The following is a 14792-nucleotide window of genomic DNA, read 5'->3' as shown; positions in this document are numbered from 1 at the left end:
CTTACATTGTAGATCTATCTACTTAAATCCTCAGGACCAAATGCTGACCTCTGAATGAGAGCTGCCTGTCTGAATTACATCAGAGGGCAATATCTAGCCGTATGTGTTTCTTTATTTTGTTATATGATGTGTTACTGTTTTCGCCGCTGTAATTTCTGAGTCTTCACCTTGGTTATAACTAAACTCATTCTTTTCAAAAGCGGGGGGCATATGTATGCTTAGTGGAAGGAAAAGGTATGCTGAATGGTACTTAAATATTCTAGAAAAGCCAATAAATGCTTTGATTTTAGTATACCTACTTTAAGCAAAGAAATAGATTTTTTTAAAGTGTTTTAACAATTCACAACTATCAGGCCTGTCAAAGATCAGCCAGAATTAAACACTGGGAACTTTCAATTGTCAATTGATATTTTGGTATCCTGGAGGTTTAATACTTGCTTTTTTAAAAACTTCAGAAGAACACTTTTTAAAAGCACAGGTTATGTAGGACCTGTTCATACAGGTGGAGAAAAAACTCTTACAATTTTAATGCTGTCTGTCTTCTGTGTGGTTCTTACAATAAAGAATCCCCTAGCTACTGCTAGGTAAGTGGCCTTTATAGAGAGCATGCAGGCAGGAGCATCTGGAATAGGTAAACAAAAGGGGAGGGGGGGAGACAAACAACCAAGTAATCAGCTGAAAACTGCAGTCCTTAAAGGGACACTGACAACTTGAAATCTTGTAACTAAAAAGAAAGTTAGAAGTAGTTTCAGATCCTGCACCTGCCCAAGCGCCCCAGCCAATTTGTGGCTTTGCAACCACATTTTCCTATGTCTAAAAATGTTTTCTCTGTCTGTTGCTTTGTGAAAGACCTTCAGTAACAACAGAGGAAATTGACTATAGTGCAACAGTGAAACTGACTATATACACATTGCTGTCAAGTGGGCAAACTGAAAAACTAAAGAGAAATATTTTTATCTCTAATCTCTTTCCATTATACTGATCTTAGGTTTTAATTGTAAGAATTGAAAGTTTTTAAAAAATCACAAAACAAAAACTCATAGGCAGAAATGTGATTATTTTTTTAACTGTGCCTCTTTAATTAGGCACATCTCCCATTTTCCTAATTAAGAACTGAAGGATTTGTCCCATTGTTTTCAGAACTCTTTAGCTATTCTATATCTTATTCTCCAGTTTCTTCACTCGTAGTCAGATTTACCAATGAAGTAAATGAAGAATGAATTTGCCTGGTAGGAGGTGTAATCTTTTTGGCCCCAGTGGAATTACATCATGGATTAATTTGGCCCAGGGTTTCTAAACTCGTGTCATAAAGAGAGGTGTAGTAGTAAAAGAAGGGAGGGAAGCAAGGTGGAATCTTTACCCTTGCTAACAGCCTTTCCGATGCACTCTCATGGTCTTCCTTTCCCATCCTTTATGCTGATTACATTTGTGCTAATTACACGGGCTCGCTTATTCTTCCCTGTGTATTAACCATTGCTAGAGAAATGTATTTGCACACAAATGTATTTGTAAAATAAAAACTTGGATTATGTTCTCATTTAATGGAAATGCTGAGAATTGATACTATAATAAATATCTACAGAATGACAGGTTTCAGAGTAGCAGCCGTGTTAGTCTGTATTCGCAAAAAGAAAAGGAGTACTTGTGGCACTTAGGAGTACTTAGAGACTAACTAATTTATTTGAGCATAAGCTTTCGTTGCATCCGATGAAGTGAGCTGTAGCTCACAAAAGCTTATGCTCAAATAAATTGGTTAGTCTCTAAAGTGCCACAAGTACTCCTTTTCTATCTACAGAATGTAACCCTTTGTCTTTCGGAAACTTGCTCCATTTAGTTAATAACTTCTAAGGCCAACTTTTCTTGCGGAGACTTTTTCTCTGAGTCAGAAAAGCAAAACCCAGTCATTTTTTCTGACTCTTCTATTTATTAGTGTTCGTGAGGTGCTCAGCTACCACAGTGATGGGGCAATATTATTACCTAGTTAAATAAGTTGTATGTACGTAGCAACTCCCCTGCAGAAATCTTTAGTGTATTTAAATCAACAGAGAAGTTTTTCACCATAATAATTACAAAATTAGCTAGGAAAGATATATAGCAGAACCCTCTGAAAGTGAAAATTATATCCACAGTACAACTAGATGTGGGCCCATTGTTGGAGTCTGCAAGTAGGAAAACTTCCTACTGTACTCAGTAGGGGCCTGGTGAGTTGTTGCCCTGCTCCCTTACACCAGAGAAAGTGAGGTTAAAATGCTATCAAACCAGAATGTGGAGGGCAATGGGGAATTAGGCCCTAGGTTTTTGCTAGCATTAGCATTTCAGGATTGTGAGTATAAGTAGGAGGCTCACTATCCTTGGAATTGCAGTTGGTACTCTGGAGTTGTCCCGAACAATCCAGGACTTTAATCCTACTTCTTTACAAAAAGTTTCACTCTATAAAAAGTCAGCGTAGGCAGGTTGCACAGTATTGCACAACCAAGGACAGTATACACAGTAAGTCCTCTTTGTGTGTGTGGATTTGCAGTGACTGGGCCAAATTGTGCCCTTGTTTAAATAGGTGTCGCTTCTGTTTGAGTCAGTGGACTCTGAAATCTTTTCTCTGAGAGAATTTGAATAAAGAAAATCACTTTTTTCTCTACTACTGAAAAGATGAAAAGCACCCCTTCTTCAATAACTGAGCCTAACTGCGGTTTCTGCTACCTTACAGTGCAGCATACAAAAAAGCAACTATTTGCTTTAAATAATTAAACTGACTTAATTCCAACAAAAGGTTAATGAACACACCCACACTCTGATCTTCTGGTTACACTAAATTCATGAAACCATCATTAGAAAGTGGAAATATGGCTGTCCCGTCACCAGTCCCATTTATTGTGACAGGCACAGCTTTGTATTTTAGTGTGATCCCAGCACTACCCTAGCTTCTTTATGGCCACTGCCAAACTTTTAGCAACAAACACTGTTCCCTGGGATCAGGAATGCAACACCTCTAGACACATCTGCTGAGGAAAGAAAACATTTGTTTGTAATTCTTCTATCCTTAGTCCCTGTCCGTCCGTCCCCCTTTCTTCTCCCATCCACTCCTCTAAAATTCACACTGTGCCTTGCTGCTGTTCAGTGTAGAAGCAAGTGGCCCCGCAGCTGCTATTTAAATGTTCTCCCTCCCTCTCCCCCTCCATGAATGGCGTCAGAGCACGCTGCAACACTGCCCTGAACTTGTTCTATCCAGTTTACTCAGCCAGCTTTTTCCTAGAGATACATTCCTGTGACTGCCTGAAACTTTACAGGAGAAAAACCTTCTTGAGCTTTTTAATTTTACATCCATCAGTGAACAAAGGTCAGATCATCTTTCTTAATTCTGAATGCATCCGATGAAGTGAGCTGTAGCTCATGAAAGCTTATGCTCAGATAAATTTGTTAGTCTCTAAGGTGCCACAAGTCCTCCTTTTCTTTTTTCTTAATTCTGTATGTCCCTCCCCACACACTATTTCCCTTTACACTCTCACCTCTCGAAAAAGGAATCTCTTCTATTAAATGTGTGAACCTTGAGTTTATTTTCAGGGGGGAACCAAAAATGGGAGAGAGCAGAACTAGTGTCTCTGATTTTTACTTCAACACTCTACCTCCTCCTCACCCCAACCCTCCCTCCAAATTAAAAGCTTTTAGATGAGCAAAGCAAATGGCAGGGGGGGCTAAGGTGACCAGATGTCCGAATTTTATAGGGACAGTCCCGATTTTTGGGTCTTTTTCTTATATAGGCTCCTATTACCCCAAACCCCCATCCCGATTTTTCACACTTGCTGTCTGATCACCCTAGTGGGGGCACAGAGAAGGAGGTAGATTGTATCACTTGGTTCAAGAGTGCTACAATTCTAACACTAAAATGGACCAGATTATTCAGCAAAACAAAATAAACAGAACTTTGTTGAGTCTTCATGCTTTGTGGAAGTTTGTTCACTGAACCTCAAGGAAGTTGCTGATGGGAGCTGTTGTGTATTTACAGTGTAGACAGGTGACTAGTCCACGAGCTAAGCTGGATAGCTGGCATGGAACACCACTAGCCCACAGGACCTTCTTCCTCATCAGCCCCATGGCAGAGGGCTGGTGAAGACAAAAAGGCTGACGAAATTAGTGGCTTTTTTTCTAACCCAAGCTCCTCATTGTTTTTTGTTTTGGCATTAATATGAAGATGAAAAAGATGAAATGACGTTACTTTAATATGGCTCGCAAAGTAGGGTTGTGGCCATAACCTAGGAAGATGAATATAAATATATATTTCCATACCAACATGCCCCTTTTTAATTATTTTAAAATAAATACTCCGATCCTCTTTATTTGTAAGAATTACCCTAGTTTACAGATTTTTTTAAACTAAATCCTTCCCCCTTCTCACAACCACAGAAAGCTTTGACCCACGAGAATCGGCATGGTAAAGAAGGGAGGGGGTTAGGATTTGGGGACACTGGTGTCTTCTCTGTGCCTCAGTATGCAGAGAATGTTGGGGGCAGTGGACGTGAGATTATGTGGATTACAACTGGACATTTATCTTCATAGATGGGAGAAGAACAGGCTGCAGGAGGTTAATACAACCCTGAGAGAGCTGTGGTGTTGCTTCACTGGTTCAGACACTTCGTGGTCTGAGGGAGAGGACTCACCCCACCCCCACACTCCCTATGAAGAGTCCTACCAGTGGAGCTACATGGAGAACTTTATCAGATAGTAACAATTTGTCACAGGGGCCAGCCACTAGAGGGAGACATGATCACATGCACTAGGCCATTTGATGTAGTAGATATACTCCCCCTGTTCCATAACCCCGTTCCAGAGCATCTGAGAGCCACAGGAGTTCAGGTCCCAAATGAGCTACTGTTTTGTAATGAACTATGGCTGCTTGTACATAAAGACGCCAAGTCAGCGGTAACTGAACTTGAGACCTTCAGCAAAAAACTCAGGCTGTTAACACTTGAGTTAAAGGAACGCTTTCCTAACTCTGTGAAGGTACCAGGTTGTATGTTGCTGGAGCCAGCCATGAGGGAAGCATTTGATATTCTGGCTATGTGTCTGTGTCCAGTGCTCATTACATGTGTTGATTCCAGGTGTTGGTCCCTTGTAATTAAAAAGAACCATATGGTGCTTTGTGTCACTGGCCTGCCTACATTTCTCTAAGTGAGATTTTTAGGTCAAATTCTGCTCCTCTAATGGCTGTGGTAAAACTTGTCACATAAATGACTCATGTGAATAATGGGAGCTGGATTTGGGTCTTTAAGAGGGGAAAAAATGACTGGGTATTAGAAACAAAGAACACGTAGCAATCAGGGCCATCAAAACAAGAAGAGATGCTTGATGTGAGCCTCTGATCCTTGCCTTTCAAAGAATGAAAATGAAATGTCAGCGGAAGTTACCCCTTTACTATCAATGACACCTAAAGCTTTGCCTCCAAGGTGGACGCATAATTGAGCAGCATAATGTGGTACTCTCTGTACCTATGCCCTTTCACAGGATGTGTGCCATCCTTCTCAGTGCAATCAAGAAGTGAAATAGGGTCAAGCAGTTCTGTCCTGAGGCTGTAGCATACCAGTCCTGGAAACAAGTCAACCATGATGACTAAGAGTTTCCCCAGGAAGCAGATCAGATCCTTAACAAGCAGGTGGTTTATGAGCTGATAAAGATGATCTCAAAGGCCAGGAATCAACTCACAAGTAAAAGAACAGAAATGATCAGTGTTTGTTTCTCCTGCTGCTGGAGTCAGAAATCAAACTGCGGGTTTAGTGCAAAGTGGGTTAATATGCTGGTAATTCAGTGCCTACTAGCTAGGAAGCATAATAAAGCCCACATTTCTTGTTTGGTGTAGGGAGAATGCTGCAGAAACAGGAATTTTATTACATAATTATGCCTCCTACATAAAGCTTTGAAAAAAGCTACCACAGTTGTGCATCATTAAAATGACACAATATGCAGCCGTGATCAGAGTCCTCAGGTGCTTAGGACTGTACAATATGTACACACTGTTTGTGTCCTTGCAACATTCATGAATTTAAACTCACTCCAGTTATGAGGGAGGAGAGCTGATCAGAATGTGCTGCACTCTCTGCCTTGAAAACTGAGACTCTCTGTAAAAACACTTTTTGTTTTACCAAAGATTTAATTAAAAGATTGAAAGGAAAGGGGGTGAAAATGCAATTTCTAATTCAAATATATTAAATTCAGACTCAAGCACATTCTTGTTTAGGCCAACAAGGCCTAGGAGAGCTGCAGAGGCCACAGTCTGAATAGCCCTGTGAGGGGAAGAGATTATCTTGGTTGCTTTGCAGAGACTCCTCTAGCTAATGCGGAAGTGGCATTGATAGGCATCAGTGGGAACTGCATTGAGCCTTCTTCATCAAAACAGTTGCAGTGTGTCTGGGAGGAGTCTATGTATTATTTATTATGTGTATTACTATAACACCTGATAATTGAAATGCTTAGCAGATAGAGAGCTTCCTGTCTTAAAGCACTTTACAAGCAATTAATCCTCACAATAGCTGAGTCAGGCAAGTTATATTATCCCCATTTTATAGATGGAAACTCTGACACAGAGAGACTAAAGTGTAGTTCTACTCTAAAAAGTGATTGTACAAATGGCACCTTCATACTCAACAGGTCTGCGCCCTGGGTGTGCGCCGAGTTCTGTCTGCTGAGATTAGTTACCAAACAAAGGTTATACTGTTTAGTACCCATATTAGCCTGGTAGAGGTTACCCAACTCTGAGGGAGGCAGCTGCTTTCTCTTCTTTTTGTCAGGTTTCAGAGTAACAGCCGTGTTAGTCTGTATTCGCAAAAAGAAAAGGAGGACTTGTGGCACCTTAGAGACTAACCAATTTATTAGAGCATAAGCTTTCGTGAGCTACAGCTCACTTCTTCAGATGTGTGTCATCTACAGAATTGTTTACTAAGTTTTAATCAGACACACAGGTGCTGCTAGAGGCCTAATTTGACGTTCAGAATCTCCTTAAGTCAGAATCGGGGACCATTTTGCTAAACTCTGCATAAACATAAATGGGAATATGGTCTCTACCTTGTAGAGCTTATAATCAAAGACCCGGATGCAGTAAAGTACTTAAGGCCTTCTCTATTTAGGACAGCATTTTAGCACATGCTTAATTTTAAGTATGTGCTTAAGTGCTAACCTGAATAGGGATGCTTTGTTCAACTGGGGCCTAAGTAGACAAGACAGACAAAGCGAAAGAAACATATAAGCAAAGTGCTCCGTGTTGATTGGCAAATGTCTTATTTCCATTTTGCTTTGATTATTTTTATTGAAATGTGTTATGAGGTCAGGATGAAGAAGAAGACAGGAAGGCATGAATTAACGGAAGCAATGGAATAGGAGAGAGAGAAGAAGCAAAAAGCAAAGATACTGAAGTGATTTGTCCCAGATCACCCAGCAAGTGAGTAGCAGAGCAGGAATTACACAAGGCTGACTTCTCACTGTCTTTTACCTCTCACCTGCTAATAAATGCTTAGCAATAACAGAATTTAATCAACAATTTTGTTGATAATGCATCAAGCAGAAGAAAATCCAGCTTGCTGCTCTGTTGCTCGGCAGTGCTAGCAGGAGTAAAATCTTGATTTTTGTCATGAAAATGATTAGATTTGATTTGTCAGATGCCCAGGGAGAAGATATGTTGAAGAAGAGGGTGCTATGTAGTCACTCTTTTGATTGCAACCACACTATGATGGAAAAAACCCACATTTTTAATATAGTATTTTTAGAATATTAAGGCCCAACATTATTTTTATGTCTCCCCTTTGCAGGGATCTACAGTGAACCAGGAACTAAGCTTAAAACCAATTCAAACATACTGGGCAAAATTCTGATCTCAATTACCACCTTGCAACTCCGTTGACTTCACTGGGGCTGACTGGGTTTAATGGTGCCCAGAATTTGGCCCAATATTTTTCCCTCTTGGGCCCCTCAGATATAATAAAAAATCTGACATGAGTGTTACAGATTATCGAGTGCATACACCATGAAGCCACATTCTTCCCTTAGCTCAATTCAGTGGGGCTGGCAAAGATGTAAGTGGGAACACAAATTGGTTAATTATCTGCTTCTTCTTATCTAGTAGCATTCCTCTGATAATGCAGTGCACATTTCTCAGTCAGCTAAGAAAGGGGTTGTGTGCTTTGTGTAAGAAAGGAGTTAATTTTTGTTTTTGTTTTTGTTTTTTTGCATTTCCTATGGACATGGGAGGACCTGCAAGATCACAGTCTTATGCTTGGGTTTGATTCCATGTTGAGTTAGCAATGGTGGCAGTAAGACCCAATCAGTCACCTAATCCAGTGAGCAAAAGTTGATAAGGAGGTCACGAGAGAGAATGGAAAGGGTGAAACACATTTAACCACATTCTCCCAACACAGCCTCTGCCCAACTCTACACATACCTGCACAAACACACAAAACATACTCTTACCTAACCTGGGAAGAGAGTGGGTGGCAGAATCTCTATAAGAAAATTTTTATCTATCTTTCTGGCCATTGAAAAACATCTTTCATTCCTAGCTGATTTGGATGAGCCATGTCCTAATAATTTGATTATGCTCTGAAGGTGTCAAAAGCAGCTGTGATTTTACGAATCAGTCACTTGCTGACCAGTTAGCATAACGAGGAGGTCAGGAAAATTTCTTAGCAGGAAGGTAGTTTGTTTTGTTTTCACAATTCACCTGAGCACAAGTTGGGTTAGCAAAGGCCTTGCATATGCTGGGGACTGAAATGCACCATGGACTTGCTTGTTAACATAGTTTTAAACACAGTCTTAGCCAGAACTGTTTTAAAGCTACTTTAAAACTAGTTCCACTAACCTAACATGGTTTAATTCCCTGGATAAGACTACAGCCATCAGTGCATGCATGGGAGAGTGAAATTCTGGCTCTGTTGAAGTTGATGGCCAAGCTCCTTTTGACAACCATGGATAATGATTTCACCCATGATGTATATAGCAAATTGAGAGTCAGGTCCAGATCTTTCATTGTTTCCCGTGTCCCATTTCCTTGTTTTTGAGGAAACAGATGCAACTTTACTTTCTTGCAGTTATTATGAGCTGAGAATAACTCAGTGTGTTTTTTCTTGAATCTCCTCAGCACTGGCACCCTGCAACAGTTTGGACAATTCATTGGAGAAATATGACTTGATATACAAAATAATCACAACAGACACATGATTTACAGGTTATACCACAACCTACAATTGACCACCAGCTAGAGGAAATTAATAAACTTTGAGTCACCAATCCTTCAAGTGACTGACTTTTCCAGTAATAAATTCTTTCCCTTGTCTGAACTATGCAATGAGAGTAAAGTTCTGCCACTGAGAGGTATTAAACAGCAATGGAGGCCAGGATATTGTATGTTGTATTAAAGAGCCAGGGTTGTATTTTGCGAAGCATTCTTAATTCTGGAGACAAGCTCTCAGTGTGACAATAGTACAGAATAGGAACATTTTCTCTGAGTGAGTCACTTTGGAGCGCACTTGTATTCAAGCCCTGTACTCTGCGCATTGTCCCAATTTTGTGTTTTATATTTTAACACTTCTTTTCACATAACAAAGGCAAAGGAGTCCTGGATTTTCCATTCCCAGTTTCTATGGGCCTGAATGCAGCTAAATTCTTGAAGTGTGACTGAGGCCAAGGATGGGTAGATGAGAGATCCCTGCGATAGGATTGTGCTGGACAGTTAAAAGAAACCACCAGCCAGGGAGTGGGGCTCAGATTCACAGATTTCATAGTCAGTGGTTGCTAGTGGAGTTTCAGACAGTAGTTTCTTTTTGTTCTGTTAACTTTCTGTTTTCCCAAAGTCTCTCCACTTTTCTCTGATTGCATCCTTGGTGCTGTGGCTTGAAACAAATAAGTCTCTCTATGAATGTGTGGGTGTGTACATTCAAATGTAAATACTGGGCCAGTATTTATAACACCTGTGCATGACACACACACACACACCCTTTTATTTTTAAGGTTGGGTCAGTCTTGAGTCAGCTGAAGGTGCAGAAACTTTAGATCTCTCAGAATGTTCCAAAAAGAAGTATCCTCTTGATATCGACTGTACAATGGGATCTCTCTGTATCAGGGGAAGGAAGTTTGTAACCTTTTGGTAGAGCAGAGTAACATATGATGTGTTGTCAAGCATTTACTTCCACTACAGTGAGTAATAAACTACAGTCCTTCAAATGACTGACTTTGTTCCAGTAGTAACAAACAGCTGTGCTTTTTTTATTAATTAAAAACCCCACTTTAATTATAGTATACAACTGTTATGCTATTTTTGGTAATGTGATGATTGATCAAGCTTATGTAGAGCAGGAAAAGTGACTAGTCTTTGCCACAGTCAAAATGGAAGGAGGGTGAGAGTATTGGTGTAGTTTCATTTCACTGGGTAATGCTTATGTACTGTATGTTGGGTGCCAAAAAAAAATCAGAGCAAGGATGCCCCACCTTTGTTCATCTGAGGGTTTCTTGGCAACTTGCCAGGAGCAGTACCTAATTTGCTAATTATGGAGCAGGGTTAACAATTTAAATGCACAGAAGACCCAGTCCATCTCTGCTTCATTTTACTAATCCTAAAGAGCTAGGGACCAGCATGCAGGTTGCCCATCTGTAATTTCCTTAGTGCTTCTAGAAACTTGGTGAGTGAGAGAGACTGAAACTCCACAGAACAGGTTTCTGTTGGCCCCTTCAGACATGTATCTGCAACTGCGGATGTTAGAATCCAGTCACTCTTTGCAAAGTAGTTGGGAAAATTCCTCTCAGCAAAAGAATTCCAACTCCAGTTCCATTTGGAGGCAGACTAGATTCACTAAGCTGTCAACCATTTTGAACAGTTTCATTGGTTGGAGTGAAGGTCACGCTGTTAGTCGCATTTCCCCTTACTATGGCTGCTTGTGGGTGCATTGAATACTCTCTAGTTTGTTGATGTGGAGTTTTCACATGGAGAATGCACTTACCTATGAACATAGGGCCAATTTACAGCATGTGAATTACAGACACTGAGAGCTACAGCCTTTTGTAACAGATGTATCTTCCTGTTATAACTGATTTTGTAACTTCATTGGCATCTGGCCTGTATGTTGGTGTCCTTGTGCTAATCAAACCTGTAATTCTTTGGGTGAGTGAAAAAGCATTTTACAGGTGCTTAAGCCATTTGCAAGGAACACAGCTCTTTTCTCACAAACTCACATTAAACCCAGGGAAGTTTTTTTTTCTTCTTCTTATTTTCTCTGAAATTGTATATAGTGAGTGCCTCTTAACACCAGGTGCGGCACCCCTCTCCAGAAGAGTCCGTTACATTAACAACTTCTCCCAGGAAGAAGGTGCCTGAGCCGCATTTTGTAACAATGATTCTTCTTTTTGGGGCGTGGGAAGCAGAGAAGAGAATTCTAGGTCCCTAGGCATTGGGGCAGTGGTGTATTTCCCAGGATGCTTTTTCTTTAAATAGGAAAAAAAAAACAAAAAACCAGGTTTCTGGAGGAACCGGATTGACAGCCGTGAAGGATACTCACCACAGAACAGGTCCAGTGTAGGCTGCAACAGACTAAGCCTCTCCTACTGCCGCAGCCTGAGGGCTGAGAGACTCCTAGTTCATGGACCATTCGATGCTGAGACTCTATGCTGAGTCTGTAAACAGACTAGAAATAAGTGACAACTGTGATGGCTTTTATTATGTGGGCAAACTGTTCAGTAAAAACTGGACTTATGCCACTTTCCATAGAGGATGCTGACCCGTTGCTGTCAGTTACTATTGACTTGATCTGGATTTGAACCAGCAACCTACAGGTGGTGCTTTTTTTAGCGAACCAGCACCAGAGAGGACTTTCAGCTCCTGAAAGGGGCCACATAAAAAAGTTTGTTTATGAAACAAAGCTCTTTATATAGAACAAATTTTGATTGTGTCACTGAAATTTTAACCGGGTCCTACCCTCTACATTAGTGAAGGCCCAACCTAAAGCCCATTGAAATCAATAGACTTCTGTTGACTTCACTGGGCTTTGAATCAGTCCCTTAGCTGGAAAATATTGTTCCCTCAACTCTTTGGGAGGATCAGGAACTTTGCCTTAAAAGTCCAGCTTCTAGTGAAAAACTAGAGAACCTGTGAAAGAATTCTAATGGCTAGAGGAATCCCCTCTAAAAAATGACCCCTCCATCAGCCTCATCTGAGTACTTAATGAGAGATGCTTTGTAAAGCAAAAGCTGTATTAGTAAAAATAGGATCAGTTTCTGGTAAAAACTTATCTGATGGGATTGTTCATGGAACAATGTGTTACTAAAGTCTGTATAAATGAGAACTGGTTAGGTCTGGAGGAGATTATGTATTAAGGTGAACTGCTTTAAGGGTGCAGGATTGTCTCTAGGCTGTTCTGATGGTTAGACACTTAGCAAGATCACATTTCATTTGGGTTACTGCTTAATTTATTAATGTGTTATCATATATTCTAAGTAAATTCATTTGTGTTAACATTGTAGGAACAGATTCACCCCATGGAAGCTCATGCTCCCATTTCCTTCAGTGGACAGAACTTGGCCCCTAGGGATGGGTGGGGGTGGGGACTGGTATTAGCGTGAAAGAGGACGCTCCTGTTGCTCCAGGCTGTGAACAGTTGATGTTCTCCCCAGCTAGTCAGGCTCTGAGCCTCCCCGACATTCTGTGGGAAGTGAAACAAAACTGCAAACACAGTCAGGGCTGGATGTAAATCAGCATAGCTCCATCTAACTTCTTGAGCCAGATCCTCAGCTGGTATAAATTGGTGTAGCTCCATTTGGCCCTACGTGCGTCAGATCACTGTGAAATCCAGAACACTGTTTTGCTGGAGAAGAAAGAGTGATTTATAATAGCCAAAGCATGCTCTCCCTAATGTCTAGGCTGCTCATAAATCTTTACTTTCTGGTGCAATGGTAGCACTTCAGTTTTGCTTCTCTGTTCCTTAAATGGATCCATTTGGCATTCAGTTCACAATAATTTCTCTTGAACACATTACGGTTTCTTGTGACATCATAAATCCTCTTTTAATTTTGGTCATTTGTTGCCCTCCTGGTCCTGGTTCAAATTTTCTTTCAGGTTTCTCACGTTTTTATCGAAAGATTTGGTATTGGGCTGTCTTTGTTTCTTGGCCTTAAGTGATTAGCACATTGAGATGGCCATTACTAATAATTCACTTACACACTGTCCCAGGCATTTGTTACAGAGGGGGAATTTCATACTTTTTATAAAGGTGATTTACAAGCTCTGTGCTTCTTACTTCACTGTTTTGTGTTTTTTTTCTTGATTACTGCATTCTTTTCTTCTTTTAGACTTGTTTGCGCACAGATTACTTCCGAAACTGTCTTTTATAACACATCAACTGCTTGATTTAACTAGGTTCTCCTAACTAATCAGGTTTGATCAATACAAGGCTGTTGAGCTGTCACACACAGCAACCACATTACAATCTTATTCCCTCTATGCCTTGCCAAGACTTGGTGCTTTATCCCAGCTTTCAATGAAGTATTAAGAACTAGGCATAGACTTGTGTGGCCTTGGAGAATGTCTGGTCTGGGTGCTCAGTGTCTTGTTTGGAGGGTCCATTTTTCCAAGAGTCAGGTTATTAATATGAAAAATGCATTTCTGTATTTTTCTAGGCAAATTGCACAGGGCGTAAATAGACTGGTGCACTGTTCAAGGCTGAGGAAAATATTTTGAATCCTAGAAACAAAGCATGTTCTATGAAGTTCTCTTTGGGACTGTTTAATGGCTGTTCTCACCTGAATAACTCAATTTGATTAACCACATTTGTCTTCTGTGATGTGCATCCTGCTCAGTTTAATCTCCTAATGATGAGAGTCTAAGAAGTCCTGCCTTTCCTCCTGCAACCCTGGCCAATGTAGCATTTTGTGTGTGCCTCTGTATTATCACACTTCAGTTGTAAATGATGGAATAACAAAGTACATATGTCCTGCATCAAACAGCCACGTTCATTGGGTTACTTGAATTAAATAATCTCTCCCTCTAGGTAAAAATTGTTTTTAAACTGAAGCTGTTCTATTCAATTTTTTAGGGCAGTGTCAAACAAGATGGTTGCTGCTTGCAAACCTCACTACAATTTACTTCAGAAATTCCAGTCTGAATTTCAATGAAAGTAGAACTCAGATATGGGCTGGGTAATATATCTAGTTGCTAACATGGCTTAAGGTTCCTTGTCAATTCTTGCCTTTTTTGATCTTGCAGCTGTGGACACATTGGACTGTTGAATCTTTTTTGGAGTCCCTAGAATTGAATTTGGAGCTTGCAGGGATAGATCATACTTGTCTGTTTATAAGATTTCACTTGTCTTGCCAATAAATCGCCATTGACAGTTTTTGCTGTGCTCCATCCGAAATTCATTTCAGTCTCCATTCTTTTCAGTGACTTACATTCTCTATGGCTTTATGCTGCCACTGAAGGAAGTTTATATTGGGTTTAAAAATAATGGATTCCATTGCTGTGTAGGTGATACACAGATCTACATATCTATTACCAGATCTCAATCCAATTTCTCATTGATGGCAATGTCTGGTTGAGATCCAGGCTTAGGTGGCCAAATAGCTGGCTCAGTTTGAAACTAAAAGAAAAGTTACGTATTACTGAATGTAGTCACTGTCACGTAGTGTCTTTATAGTGATAACATATGACTTGATGGGGGTGCCCACACCAACTTCCAGATAGTAAAGAATGTCACAAAATTTTAGGATCTTGATTATTTGTTGTTCTCATGCAATACTTGGACTCTTTCTCAGACAGCCCTTTATCTAAAGAG

The 14792-nt window shown here is 40.3% G+C and overlaps 1 protein-coding gene across 2 annotated transcripts in view; it reads left to right on the top strand.

Moving 5' to 3' along the window:
- Positions 1 to 14792, top strand: part of MAML3 (mastermind like transcriptional coactivator 3) — a 351084-nt gene that overhangs the window by 72176 nt on the left and 264116 nt on the right. Inside the window, exon 1 of one of the 2 annotated variants that reach the window (XM_073341167.1) lies at positions 10000 to 10170. The exons of the other annotated variant lie outside the window; for it this stretch is intronic. Within the exon in view, the coding sequence (XP_073197268.1) occupies positions 10138 to 10170 (33 nt within the window). The 5' untranslated portion in view covers positions 10000 to 10137. Of the gene's footprint in view, positions 1 to 9999; positions 10171 to 14792 lie in introns of those variants that run through there. 2 annotated transcript variants of the gene reach the window in all.

Source organism: Lepidochelys kempii, chromosome 4 (assembly GCF_965140265.1).
Source record: "Lepidochelys kempii isolate rLepKem1 chromosome 4, rLepKem1.hap2, whole genome shotgun sequence".
NCBI classification, from domain to species: Eukaryota; Metazoa; Chordata; order Testudines; family Cheloniidae; genus Lepidochelys; species Lepidochelys kempii.
This window is presented reverse-complemented; position numbering and strand designations above follow the sequence as displayed.